Genomic DNA, 14,861 nt, shown 5'->3' with positions numbered 1-14,861 from the left:
CAGGTTTGGCCTGAATCTTTGTTTAAACCTCAATTGATAAAGAAAATGTTTAAAATGGTATTAAATGGAACCCAATTGGTTCAAAGGTATGGAATTTGTATAGCTACGTGGTTAGCTTGAAAGTGGAAAAGGATTTGATATTACCTTCTTGCATATTCATATATTTGTTATATATGTGAATAGTTGTTTTATAAAGATTTTGGTGATCCTTCACCCTGCAATGACATGAATTGGGTATCTCACTAGACTCTTCAATCTAACCCTCGTTTTTGTGATTTTAAATATGTATTGCAGGACATGTTGAAGGTAAGGGAAAAGAAAAGATGTAATCTTTTTCTTACAAGCATTTTGATTAAAGAATTGCGTTAGATGCATAGTTTTGATGATTAGTACAAGATTGTATTTTGAATTTTTGGACCTTGTATTTGGTCATGATAGATTCTTGTACTAAGGGACCCGAATGTTAAATGAATATGTATTCCTGTGGTATGAAATATGTGTTACATGCAATGTATGGGTTGGGGCGTTACATGCTAAAAGATTGCTTTGTATATGGCACATAGAGCAAAATATTATCAAACATTGTAGACCATCGATACACAAGTCTCAATCGTGGAATTCTTTTTTTCAAGCATGGTCGCAATTAGTTTGTTCTCCAAATCAAGATTTGTACATGTATAATTTGGTCAAACTTCAAGAAATGTTGCTCAATTATCCAGGTATTCTTGATATAAGTTAGTTTAACCATTATTACTAAATATACTGGTATATTTTTTGATATATTTTTCAGGTGTTTTGAATTACCTGGATAGTGTATGGTTGACGCCACATAAAAAAATGTTCGTATCTGTGTGGGTTGATCAATATTTAAATTTTGGAAATCACATAACAAATAGAGTTGAAAGCCAACATGCCAAATTAAAAAGTTATTTGGAGACTACAAAAGCAAAACTAATTTTTTTTATCTCATATTGATCAGGTAATTGATTCACAAGATACATCGATCAAATCAAGTTTTGAATCTTGTAAAACTATTAGGAGACATAGATATAACAATCCACATTTTCAAAATTTGTGGGGTCTTGTTTCATTTAATGCACTTGATATGATTTCCAGTGAATATGCGCGGTCTTTCGAAACTAGCGTATTTTCTGAAAATTGTGGTTGTAAAATGCGTACAAGTCGTGGGTTGCCATGTGCGCATGAACTAGCACTATATACATGTCAAGGGGTACCCTTTCCACTTGATGCGATTGATGTATTTTGGAAAAAACTTGATTTCTCGCCATGTGTCTCCGCACAAGATGAGGATATTCAATGTGATGATGAAGTACAAATGTTTAAAGAAAATTTCAATAAACAACCAGTTTCTGGTCATAAGAGCTTGCTGAAAAAGTTAAAGGATATAATTATGCCATAAAAAAACGTTGTTTCATGAACCTTCAGTTCATAGAACCACACGTGGACGTCCTTCTGTAAATAATCAAGCTCTAAATAAAAAAAAATATTGACGACTCTCGTAGATATAGTTGTTCCAACGCGTCAACCTTTATCAACTCTGAAGATTTTGGTTATCAAGAATCAGCAAGGCATAGCTCATACTTCCAACGACAACCCACACCCCCAAACCCATTTCTTGATCAAATCCCAAGTTTATTCCATCCATACATCACACAGATACAAGATGTAGTGGGTGATGGAAATTGTGGATTTCGAGCCATACTTACTTGTTTGGGTGGTCATGAAAACGCATGGGGAAATATTCGGCGTGAGTTAATGATTGAACTAACCGAACATCAACATTATTACTCTTATGTTATTGCCAACGAGTGTGGAAGAATTTACGAAGCGTTGAACTTTTTCACGGAAAACGTCTTTGCACCGGAAATGTATTGGATCGCTATGCCTGAAATAGGAATTCTAGCTGCTTCAATGTTTAATGTCATACTGCATGTTCTCAGTCATAGGGCAGGCAATGTGACATACTTACCATTCAGGACACAACCGCCGCTATTATCCCAACACGTGTCAATTGCAATAGTGCATGTTAATAGTAACTATTACATAAATGTGGTATTAAACGGAGAATACCCAATGCCCACACTCGTACATCATTGGCCACGTCATCGGCTTCCAGATGCAAGTACATGGATTGTCTCATACCAACGTAGATTTGATATGTATCAAGAATACTTGTAATCAAGATTATGTTAATTTAGGTGACTAATTAAAGTTGGAATTTGTTGGAATAAAAAATATCAAATATATTTATTTATGTTAAAACACTTACGAGTGATTTTCTTTTCTTTAAAAAAATCAAGTAACCAATACGTTATAGTGACCTATATATAGTTAAATCCAAAAATATTCAATATTGGACTTGTTTCGAAGGTATTGATGAGACGATTATAATGATGCAACTTGTTAAAATTAAAACCTATGTTTTAACATATTTTAGTTAATATATAATTATATGTGTTAATAAGATCGAAGTATAAAATGAAAAATAGAAAACTAAAAGGTATAAAGTAAACTAATTAAATAAATTCAAGGGTGTAAAGTGTAAATTATTAAATAAATTATATAAAAATGAAAGATTGTGAGGGAGGGGGTCGAAAGTGATGAAGGGGGTCGTTTTAGAAATTGTCATTGCAAATCACCTTCATTTGTGAAAACTTTACAAACCAATCTTATTTATTCATTTTCTTGATTAATGGTCAAGATTAAATGAGTTTATATTAGAAAATAAAAAATAATAATTTTTAATTAAAAAAAGGCAAATTTATCAAATCTACAATATGATTACAGACATATTCATCGATAGTTTCTTTTATTCAAAGATTCCTTAATGAAACAAAATCCACAATAGTTTTTTTAATGAAATAAATTTGTCAAATCCACAATAGTTTACTTAATGAAACAAAGTCATTGTTTTCTGTATATTATTTTATAATTACAAAGATTCTAACAAAAAATGTTAGAATAATATGAAAAATTATATGTTTAATAAAAATTATCTTCATTTTATGTCTAAATATTATAAACAAAATAGCATCCACCTTAAAAATAGATCCTAGTAAGGACCAATGAAACTAGGTATATCCTAATAAATTATGAAACATAAAACATAGTTTAATCAACAAAAAATAATGAAATCTTTTGGATACGAAAGCAATGATTTTGTTTCATTAAATAAATGAATAAAATTGTTTCACCGTTTAGGGAACGAATTGTTTCATTAAATGGATGAATGAAACTGTTTCACCGTTTATAAAAACTGAAAAATTATATATTAGAATGAATGAAACTGTTTCACCGTTTAGAGAACAAATTGTTTCATTACAAAGATTCTAACAAAAAATGTTAGAATAATCTAAAAAATTATATGTTTGCTAAAAATTATCTTCATTTTATATCTAAATATTATAAACAAAATAACATCCACCATAAAAATAGATCCAAGTAAGGACCAATGAAATTAAGTATATTTTAATAAATTTTGAAACATAAAACATACTATAATCAACTAAACATAACAAAACCTTTTGAATATTAAAGCAAATTTTTTGTACCATTAAATTTCACGAATGAAACTATTTCACTGTTTCATCTAATGAACTCACGTGCCTTCTTGTCACCTACAATAAGTTAGGTATATCCTAATAAATTATGAAATATAAAACATACTATAATCAACTAAAAATAATGAAACACTTTGCAGACTAAATCAAATATTTTGTATCATTAAATCAATGAACGAAACTGTTTCACCGTTTATAGAACGAACTCACGTGACTGCCATTAAAGAAATACCGATTTGTCATGTAGTGTTGAACGATGAAAGAATGAAACATTTTTACAAATTTAATGAGACATTTTGAAAACTGAATATTTTTTTTATTTAATGAACGTTTTATGATGCATAAAACGTTCTGAAATATTGTGAAATTGTTTGCTGGTCATTATTGAACATAAAATTAGTTTCATTACTCAAAGTACATATATTTTTCAATGAAACGGAACACATATTTCATATTCTACTACTTTTAAAATTCATATTTTTATAAAATATAATGGTAAAAAATAATAAAACATATTAATGGTAAAAAAATTATATTAAAAAAAATAATTTACCTCCTTCTATATGAAACGTTTCCATTATTATGTTTCCAAAATTAACATTATTTATTATTTTCCAATATTAATCAATATACAATGAAATGACTATTACACATTTTCTTATTAAAATTAAAGAAAAAAAGCAGAATTTTTCTATTGGTCGAAAGTGGTTTGTATGGTTTCTATGAATCGAGCGGTTTGCAACGTAATCCATCTCTCTCTCTATATATTTAAATAAGAAAAAAAAAGAAAAAGAAAAGATAAATGATTGTATAGAGAGTTGATGCCATTAATAACTAGAGGATGTCGTTAGCCTTCTCCAAGATAGAATGAGATTCAAATGAAATTTCAAATTAAAAAATAAGATGGCAATGACATAATGTTCGGTCACATTGCATGACCGTTTAACCAGTCGGAATCCCAGTCACAACTCACAACCCCAGGTCTCGTTCCAATGCGTGCGTCTTCACTAGTTTTATCCTGCTCATCCACTAGTGATGAAATCGCAACCATCAAACCTGACCCTCATCATACTTAACCTGGGCTTAATCCGAGGTGGTAATATAGTTTTTTTTAAGTCCGTGTTTAAATCACAATTTGAAGTCCATATCATATGCCATTGCTGTTTGATGGAAACCATAACTATACGATAGTGCCGACGGAGACAATTGTTCTCACGTAGACGCCGTCTCCGCCGTGGATGGGCCAGTCACATTCATTTACCGCCGGAGTTGCTAATCTCCGCCGAGACAACGTCGTCAATCACAGTTGCAGATCCATGGAGGCCAAAGATCCCAAGGAACTTCGTGTGCTTTTAACGGAAACAAAGGTTGATGATGATGAACAAGAATGGGGTTCCGGAGATATATTGATTCTTCCAGACGCATGTCTTGCTTGCATTTTTCAGTTCCTTGGATCCGGCGACCGAAAACAATGTTCACTCGTTTGCCGGCGGTGGCTTGAGATCGAGGGCCAGAGTCGTCACCGTCTCTCCCTCAACGCCCAATCGGAACTACTTTCCGTCGTTCCGTCTCTCTTCTCTCGATTTGACTCCGTAACGAAACTCTCCCTCAAATGTGATCGTAGATCCGTGAGTATCGGCGACGATGGACTCATTTTAATTTCTCTGCGTTGCCAAAATCTTACGCGCCTTAAGCTCCGATCTTGCCGACAATTGACGGATTTAGGCATGGCTAGTTTTGCAAAGAACTGCAAGGGTTTGAAGAGGCTTTCGTGTGGATCTTGCACTTTTGGTGCTAAAGGAATGAACGCTCTGGTCGACAATTGCTCGTCTCTAGAAGAATTATCGGTGAAGCGCTTACGTGGCATCAGTACTGGAGCGGCAGCGGAGCCTATCGGACCTGGTTTAGCTGCATTATCTCTTAAGTTCATCTGCTTGAAGGATCTTTACAATGCACAGTGTTTTGGACCGCTAATAATGGGCTCGAAGAATCTAACAACAGTAAAGTTATTTAGGTGTTCTGGGGACTGGGATAGACTATTGGAGCTTGTTACTGATCATGTAGAGGGATTGACAGAGGTTCATCTGGAAAGGCTACAGGTGAGTGATGCCGGCTTGGCAGCCCTTTCTCGTTGTCAAAATCTGGAAATACTGCACATCTTGAAAACTCCCGATTGTTCCAATTCAGGGTTAATTTCTGTTGCTGAGAACTGTAAGCTTTTGAGGAAGCTTCACATTGACGGGTGGAAAACGAATAGGATAAATGATGAAGGGTTGATTGGTGTGTCCAAATACTGCCCTAACCTTCAGGAGCTGGTGCTTATTGGTGTTAATTCTACTCGTGTCAGTCTAGAGCTACTGGCTACAAATTGCCAGAAGTTAGAGCGATTAGCACTATGTGGAAGCGAAACTGTTGGAGATGCTGAAATTTCCTGCATTGCTGAGAAATGCACAGCTTTGAAGAAGCTGTGCATCAAGAGTTGCCCTGTATCTGATCATGGAATGGAAGCACTCGCAGGTGGGTGTCCAAATTTGGTAAAGGTTAAGGTGAAGAAATGTCGTGGAGTGACTGGTGATGGTGCTGGTTGGTTGAGGGCTAGTAGGGGGTCATTGGCTGTCAATTTGGACACTACAGAGGTCGAGAGTCAGGATGCAGCTAGTGATGGTGTGGTTGAGAACCCTTCTGTAGGTAGTCAAGTTGGAGGTGATAGCAATGTTGCTTCTAGCAGTACTAGTAGATCAACATCATTTAAGGCTAGATTAGGCCTTATTGCTGGTAGAAATTTAGTGTCTTGCACCTTCAGGAAGTGTTCAAGTTTCACCCGGAATCGATGAGCAAGGAATGGTTTACAGTTGATGATGTTAATGAGGTGAAAAGAGTAGGAAAAATTGCTGGGTCACTATACAGTCCTGTTTAACTTTTTTTTAATGTATGCTTCTTTCATGTTCTAAAGTCGGTCTGCATTGATGGCAATTTATATGAAATTTGTTCTTTCTTCTCTTCTCATCATGCAAACAAATGTTCTCTTTATATGAAATGTTGGATCCAGACACCACATGATGACTATGTGCATTATGCATACTAAATGTAATTAGTTTGGAAGCTAAAATGCTTGTCGTAATTAATCTGCAAGCTAAAATGTTGGTTACCTAATTAAGAGTTTGTTATTACTAATCTCATGATGATCCTAATTGGCACTGGTATGATGGTAGCATGGTAGAACGTGTGCTATGTTGGATGATTTTTCTTTGCTTATACTTTGTTCATGGTGCTCCCTAATTGACCTGGTTAGCACTTTTGGAATTGATATTATCATCATTCATGTCAACTGAACTCAACAAGTCATTCTCTAACGAGGATCTTACCAACAAGAGTCACCACCCTCATTTACTTTATTGGGTAATATTCTTGGTCATCAAAATGATTGTTGGTAAGCCTTTTTTACCCGGTAAGAGTCATCTCCATCACTTACCGAGTTACTCGGTTCTTGCCATGCTCACCCGGTAAGGTAAGTGATATCGGGTAAGCATTTACCCGGTAAGAGTTTGGTAAACAACCCCTTAGTGACCCTATTGCATGCTTCTTGTATTGCCTCATATTGGACACCATTGGTTATGCTTTGTTAGATTTGAGAACGATAAAGGAGTGGTGAAAAACCTGAGATGATGGTAGGGAGAAAGATTTCTTTTTTTAGGTTGATATCAAAGTTCATCATCAATTGTTTATTATTTCTCAAATCTAACATGGTAAAGTTACTTGTGTGTGATAGGAAGGTCATGGTTTACAAAAGCTTTTGTTCCTAATCTATGAATCTACATGAATGTTTTGCATTTCTAGTAATCTGCTAGGCAAGATCTGAACTCTAGATTATTAGCTTAACTGAGTCCCAACTACTTGAATCACTACATATTTATTGCAGATAATGCTAGAAACAACTCTAACTTGTTAAAGTTCATTTCTTGGTTGATTCACATGATGGTAGGTTGGGGAGTTGGGGAACTCTACAAATCACATGAGGCCCACCTCCCAACTGCCATGGAAATTGAAGCTGTTATGGTTGTCACAATCTCTCTTCCCTTTTGAATGAGTGTTGAGATTTCATAGGGAAACAAAAATGCATACATGCTTTAAATCAAATTGAAAATAACATATCATAAAATAAAAAAGAGGTAAATTGGATCAAGTCTAGCAGCTTATTCAGTTCAATGATACAGGTACCAGAAAGGAGATTTTAGTATGGTGTTGGTGGTGGTGGATACACTCCAATTGATGGTGGTGGTGGGTAGATCCCTGCTGGTGCTGCTGCAGTTTGTTGTGGAGGATAACCTTGTGGTGCTGGGTATGCTGATGGTGGGTATGTTGTCTGTGGTGGATATGTGGCGGCAGATGGCGGATATGTTGCAGTGGCAGGAGGGTAATTTGGATAAGGAGATGAATTAGGAGGGTAAGTTGGGAATGAAGACTGTGCCGGAAAAGGGTTTGATCCAGTAGGAGCAGAATTTGGAGGGTAAGATGGTACAAGTGATGCCATAGGATTTGAATTAGGAGGGTATGATGGGAATGGAGATAAACCAAGAGGAGGTGTAGGATAGATGGATGATGCATTAGTGTAGGATGGGGCGGTTGAGTAGGGTGCACCGGGGTAGGGAGCTGGAGGGTAAGGGGCGGCTGCTTGTTGTGGCATGGCGGAGTAAGGTGGTGGTGCTGAAGGAGAATGGTACGGCTGAACGGTGGAAACTGCAGCACTTGGAGTTGCGTATGCGGTTGCAGTGGGTGCGTATCTGGTGGATGGATCCATGGTGGAGATGGGAGCACCAACCATGATCGGAGTTGAGTTGATAGAAATGGTGTTTTTGATCAACTGTGATGGCAGTTGACTTTATACGAAGCAGAGTAAATGTCAAATAATTAGGAAGTGATGAATATATAAACAATGAATCAAGTTGGAAGGGGTGGTGTGCTTTGTTTGACTGGGTCTTAGGTTTGACATTTTGGGCATGTGTGATGGGGATCTTCAAGATAAGAATGGGTGTAAATTACCAAATTGTCCCTTGACTTGGCAAAGGTTTTTTTTATGACATTTACAATGGACATTAGATGAATAATTTTAAAATACAATATTTTTAGATTTTGTTTTTTTTATGATTTTACGCGAGTTAAATAAATGTCAGAGGAGAGGAGAGGAGATTCGAATATATGTACCAATCAACAGTCACATACATACACGCACCAAGAAAAGTCAACTCGTCTATGCAAATGGTGAACGTGAAAGTATCATATTGTTGATATTTTGCAATAAAAGAAACGAAAATTGATATAAAATTAGGTGTAATTTTGGGTTTTATTCCTTGAATATATCAATTCTAATTGAAACCATCAAATTGGTCTCTTAGCATTTGTTTATTACAAATTCGTAACTGATGTTAAAATTGAACACGGCTGGACTAGTGGAATTTAAGAATTTAATGGGCTATCCACGGGTTAATGGGTTTAAAAAGTGTAACTCTTATAAATCTATAAGCTTGATCAATAACAATCAATTAACAAATGTAAAACCAAAAAGTAAAGAAAAAAACACTGTTGTAATTAAAATTTTAAGCAACTAAAGTAACACATGGATTTCAACAAGTGGAGAAAGAAATGAAAAACAAAATTCAGACTTCCATTTCCATAAACAAACAACCCTTTAGCCTTATTGGGTTCTCAAGAATAACCAAAGAGTCTCATTCTATAACTTTAATAATTTAATTTTAAAATATACTAGTATAATTTCAATTAATGGTAAAAAATATTAACTCTAAAATATAAACGGGTTGGGCAAGCCTATCCATATTTATTTTCACATTGCCCATGTCCGTCCGTTAATTCTAACGAATAAACCCGGGTCCATCCATTTTCTCGATAATAGTTGTCCAAGCCCGTATTTCTAACGGACCGAATGAGCCGGGTACTTATCACAACCCAAGAGAAAGGATTTTTCTAAAATATGTACAACTCTTTATGTCCGTCCAATGGACACCAGATACGTTACCATTAAACTAAATGTCAGAAGTTAGACATTTATAAACTAACACAAAAAGTCAAAGAATTTGAAACCCGTTTACATGTATACCTAAAGGCATTCAAGAAATACCAAGAAGCACCATTTATGTGATTTTTACTCTTAAAACAATTAATAACAAGAACATTAGAAAAGACATAAAAGTAGGAGGGAATGAGTTCATAAGGTTGTGTTAGGTTCAAATACGTCTAATCCAACACCTACAGTTTGAAATTTTATAACTCGATTAGGCATCGGGTTACTTCATATTAGATTGGTTGGGTTGTTTAGGGTTTTGTGCACCCCTAACTGACATATGCGTAATTGACTAGGTATTTACTTTCTTTTTCTCTTACATTATATATTATGATATATTATATAATATTTGTTTCGATGTCCCAAAATAAATATCTACATTTATATTGTAGTGTTTCAAAATTAATGTTCACTTTTAAAAGTTGTACTTTACCATTCCACCCAGAGATTTTTTCTCTCTCTCTATTATTTATCGTAAAAAAATTATTTAATTAAAAAGTCAATAATTGTGACACCCCAAAATGAGGTAAATAAATAAATTAGAAAGCAAAAAGAACAAGGAAAATAAAATAAAATGAGTTTTATTTCATTGGAAAAAAAATATAAATATATTTGAAAATTGGATTAAAAATGAAGAAAAATGTCATATTAGGGGTGAAATGTATAAAGATGTCAAAAGTAATAGAACCAGGGGGCGAATGCTATTTTATAATAGTTCAGGGCTGGGTCAGAGGTTAACAGGTCCAAACCAGAATGACCTGTTTTGTAAATATACATCAGATCTGCAAATTCAGAAACGCGAAAACGACCTCTCCTTTGAAGCTATATATCAGTTCGAATCGTCAACTATTAAGACAAAAAAAAGAACATATATATGTAGCCAACACTTTTCTCTACACTTTGGCTTCAAGAAAACCGAAGTTTCATTGAGTTTTGAAAGAGAAATCGGAGGTTGAAATTCGAGTTCGAAAAGCTCCGTTTATTGACGATTAGAGGTAAAATTCTCAACCAAATTTCGAGTTCTTTATATGGTTGGCTTCGTTTTTAGGTCCTCTATGAAACCTTAGTAGCCTTATGTCTCAGATTTTAGTTTTGAGTGTTCGATTTTGAGTTTTTTTACTGATTTTCGAGTGGTTTTAAGACCATAACTTTAAACGGGCGTATGAGACTCAATACTTGATGGTTTTCGTTGATTTTTGTTCCTATGGTTGAGGAAAATCATTTTCTAGAGATTTTGCAAAAAAAAAATCGAAAACGAAAAAAAACGAGGCCAAATGGCCTGTTTTTCCGACTGCCGACGTGACCACATTTGTTGTTGTTTGGTGGCTGATTATTGGTCTGTTGGGCCACGTTTTTTTTTACTTTCTCTTTTATTTTACTAATGTTGGGTCAAATATATTTAGTGAACTATATTTTAGGCCCTTATTGTTTTAACAAAAGAAGCCTATATTTTTTGGGCTTAATTTGAGTACTTAAGTTATATAATTTTGTGAATTGATCCAAATTAATAAATTTCAGATTTAGTTAATTAATTTATATTAACTAATTAATTTAATTTCTAAATTAGTTAATATATTAAACTGAATTAGTATTTAATTAAAATTTAGTTAATTTATTTTTGAATATTAATATTAGTTAATTATTTATTTTCTAAGGAGGATGCTAATAGAAATCATTAAATTGTTTTGATGATTTAAGCGTCGTAATTTGAGTAAAGTAATTATTGTGACGTTTTAATTTAGAGAGATGAGATTATAAGATATTAAAATGTTTTTTTGGGACGCCATCGAGTTTTAGACTTGGGGCTTGACTATAGTTAGTCGGGATTGACTGAGTTGACCAATGGTTGACTTTTGGCACGTTTGATCCATATGGATTTTAATGATCGGCCAAATAGAGTTGTTTGAGGCATATTAAGATGCTCAGATACGAGGTTTGACTTTAGGTTGGATCAGAATGACAATAATTGACTTTTGTTGATTTTTTGAGAAATTAAGACGTTAATGAGATGTTATGGTATGAAATGTGTTGGCATTTGGTCAGGAGCGATCGGTAGTCAATCTATACGCAATAAGGTGAGTCTTCATGAGACTTACAATGGGATGCATACCTATGTATAAATCTATTTTCGAGCATTATATGATTTATATGATAATGTGTACATATGCATGATGTTTCAGTTTACATACACGATATATTTTACATGTATGTTATTTTATGATTAGTTGCATGTTATGTGTTTATTTTGTTTTCAAATAACTCTAGCATGTTATTTCATTTGAAAGTTTTATGATCAGTTTTCGCGGATGAACATTTGACCAAGAAGTCACATGACAAGTGGCACAACCCCGTAATGAGTGTCTAGACAGGTGCAGGTCGGACAACTCAKRGAATGYCARTGACTAAATGACTCATACCCGACAGACAATTTATGAGATCTCTTTTCTTTCAGTGTTGCATGTTTTTCAGAAAATGCATACTATTTGGTACAAAGTTTACAAGTTGATATGTATGATGTGAAATGATCTTTACTCACGCAAACCATGAACTCACTGAGCTTTATAAGCTGACTATATTATGCATCTCAATGACAGAAGGTTTCAGGTTGGACAAAGAAAAAGAAGGGCATACATAAAGACTTGTCTGATCCATTTAAGTTCAATATTTAGGTGCAATCATCTATGACAGATAAATTTGTAAAGCAACTCGGTATGGGACGGGCTAACATTAAGTTATATATTTATTCTTTTAAAGTCTTTTGCTGTAAACGGTTTAAAGTTTTAATTTAGCCATTATTTTTGAAGTGCTTTTGGAGAATCTGTTTTAGATTACGTAACATCTCTCATGATAAAACTGAGGGCGTTACAATAATTACACAAAGAATGTGCATCAATTGAAATCCAACGGATACAAGTCGATGCGATCCAATTCAATCTTATCAAAAGTTAAACTTTGCAATCCGATCTGACGCAATTAACATTAGACAACTAATTTAATCCAATCTAATGTATGATTGGATTAGATTGGTTCCATCTAATGAATATTACTACTGGTTATCTATTAGATCATATTAGATCCATCTAATATCTTGATTCAATTTCAACTAATTAATCCACCATTTCGATTAATTATTCATATATTTTTGCAGTTTCTTAATAAACACTACATAACGTAAACTCTAAAAGTAAAATATTATTATTAATTATAATATGTATATACATATATATGAGAAAGTTCAAATGGGAAGTTATAAGATTTAAAAATGTGAGAAGAGATCTCAATCATTAGATAAGATTTTTCAATGACCAAGATCATAAAAGAAAAGTATATAAATATAAGAAAAGTTGTGACTAAATTAAAGAACCTACGAAAGTTGAGGGGGACATTTTAAAACTTTTTACGTAATTAAGTCACTAATCCAACCCATTAAATCACTAATCTAATCCCTTTTCATAAAATTACCACACTTCATTTTTTAAATAAAACTAGATTACCTATTTTTTTAAAATCAAATTATCTAAAATATAATCAATATTTTGTTTAAATAAATTATTAAAAAAAACAAGCATTTATTTGTCTTTATTTTGAAATTCATGATGATATATATATATTTTTCAAGATTCATATATGAATCCTAAACTGATTCATAATCTCGATTGTAAATTGTAAATTGACTCACTATAAGTTATAATTAAGATTCACATGTAAATCTATATTAAAATTCTTGTTTTTACATATGAATTTTAAACTCATTCAGAATCTCGATTATAAATTTGAAATTGATTCACATATACATTATGGTTAAGATCACATGTTCACATATGAACCACTGAAAAACATCAATTTATGCAATTGAGATTTAATTTTGTAGATTGTAGAACCGTCAATTATTTTATGATGAAAAATTAGATAAAGATGATTATCAATATCCAAAAAATGTTACAAAAAAAAATAGAAGAGAAACTAATAATATTTGAATTTTTCATAGTTCTCTTAATTAGTGAAAATAGACTTGGAAATCGAAATTTTAACCTAGTGGTTGAGATTGCTTCTCCCATTCTAATTTTTTTTGGGGCTTCTCATATATTAATCGGATAATAGTTGGATGGTATTCAGATTAGATAGGTTCAGTTTTGTTGGATTTTGTACTGTCAACCAAGAACCAAACGATCCAATTTAGATGATGAAAATTTGGATCCAATATAATCCAGTTACAATTGGATATCCAGTTTGGTAAATTCAAATTTGATCAGATGACTATGCATATTATTAGTTACATTTTTCTAAACTGTCATTTTTACTGGAAACATTTATTTTAGAATGGACAAAATAATATTTTACAATTTCTAAATAGAAAATTAAGGTAATAAATAAAATGACTAAAAATACCCCATGTTTAACAAGATTTAACAAAAAAAAGTTAATAACCGTTAGCAAGAGGGACGAGAACCGGTCGATTATATACATCAGGGGAAAACTTGTAATATAGAAAGATGACACAGTTTAGAAACCAAAATCAAAACCAATATGTATGCATTTTTGGTCCTTGTGCTTTACCAATTTTCAAGCATTAGGTCCCTACAATTTTATTATTGCAAAAAACCCCGTGGTCTAGAAAAATGTCTAGTTTTGATTTCTCCCGCTTACACCATAAAAAATTCAATAAGTTAGGAGTATAGTGGTTACTTTACCATTTTCGTAGTTTTCTATAAAAAAAAATTAAAAAGAAAATATTATATATACAAGACTAAACCATAGTCTTATTGTCTCCCGACCTCCACTCTTTGTTAATCGTCACCCTTACTCCCTCTTGTTGTGCTTGTCTCACCCTTTCTCTCGATTTTGTTGGCCAAACCGAGAACCTCCAATGTTCCCTTCCCAAAGCGTTGTTGGTCATCTTCTCATTTGCACCTTATGTAACCTACAATCGTAAACCAATAGAACCCTTCTATTCCGCAACCACCCTTCTCATTTTCGATTGTCGCCAGCCTCCATATCTGAGAAGCCCCCACTATCTTCTTCTATGTAAGTCTAACCCTAACCTCACATTCAATCTTCTTCGCTGCACTGGTATGTAACACCCTAAAAACTGAAAAAGAACTACTAAATTATAACTCTTATAACGCATCAAATAAAGAATAAATTCATTTCTAAAGGTCAACACTTAATTACCTATAATGATTAAGATTTGATATCAACAATTG

General features: G+C 33.2%; 2 protein-coding genes across 2 annotated transcripts; one reads left to right on the top strand and one right to left on the bottom strand.

Annotated features, from left to right (window-relative positions):
- The first annotated feature begins 4,785 nt into the window (after window positions 1-4,785).
- LOC112510206 (F-box protein At1g47056-like) lies at window positions 4,786-6,613 on the top strand. The gene has a single exon (XM_025115538.1). It carries the CDS (start codon window positions 4,820-4,822, stop codon window positions 6,413-6,415), a length of 1,596 nt encoding a protein of 531 aa, XP_024971306.1. The 5' UTR covers window positions 4,786-4,819; the 3' UTR covers window positions 6,416-6,613.
- Window positions 6,614-7,812: 1,199 nt separating this feature from the next.
- On the bottom strand, window positions 7,813-8,403 carry LOC112509067 (extensin-like). The gene has a single exon (XM_025113940.1). The coding sequence runs from the start codon at window positions 8,401-8,403 to the stop codon at window positions 7,813-7,815; it is 591 nt and encodes a 196-aa protein (XP_024969708.1).
- Window positions 8,404-14,861: the final 6,458 nt, after the last annotated feature.

This window comes from Cynara cardunculus, assembly GCF_001531365.2.
Source record: "Cynara cardunculus var. scolymus isolate 2C chromosome LG 3, CcrdV1, whole genome shotgun sequence".
Classification (NCBI taxonomy): domain Eukaryota; kingdom Viridiplantae; phylum Streptophyta; class Magnoliopsida; order Asterales; family Asteraceae; genus Cynara; species Cynara cardunculus.
This window is presented reverse-complemented; position numbering and strand designations above follow the sequence as displayed.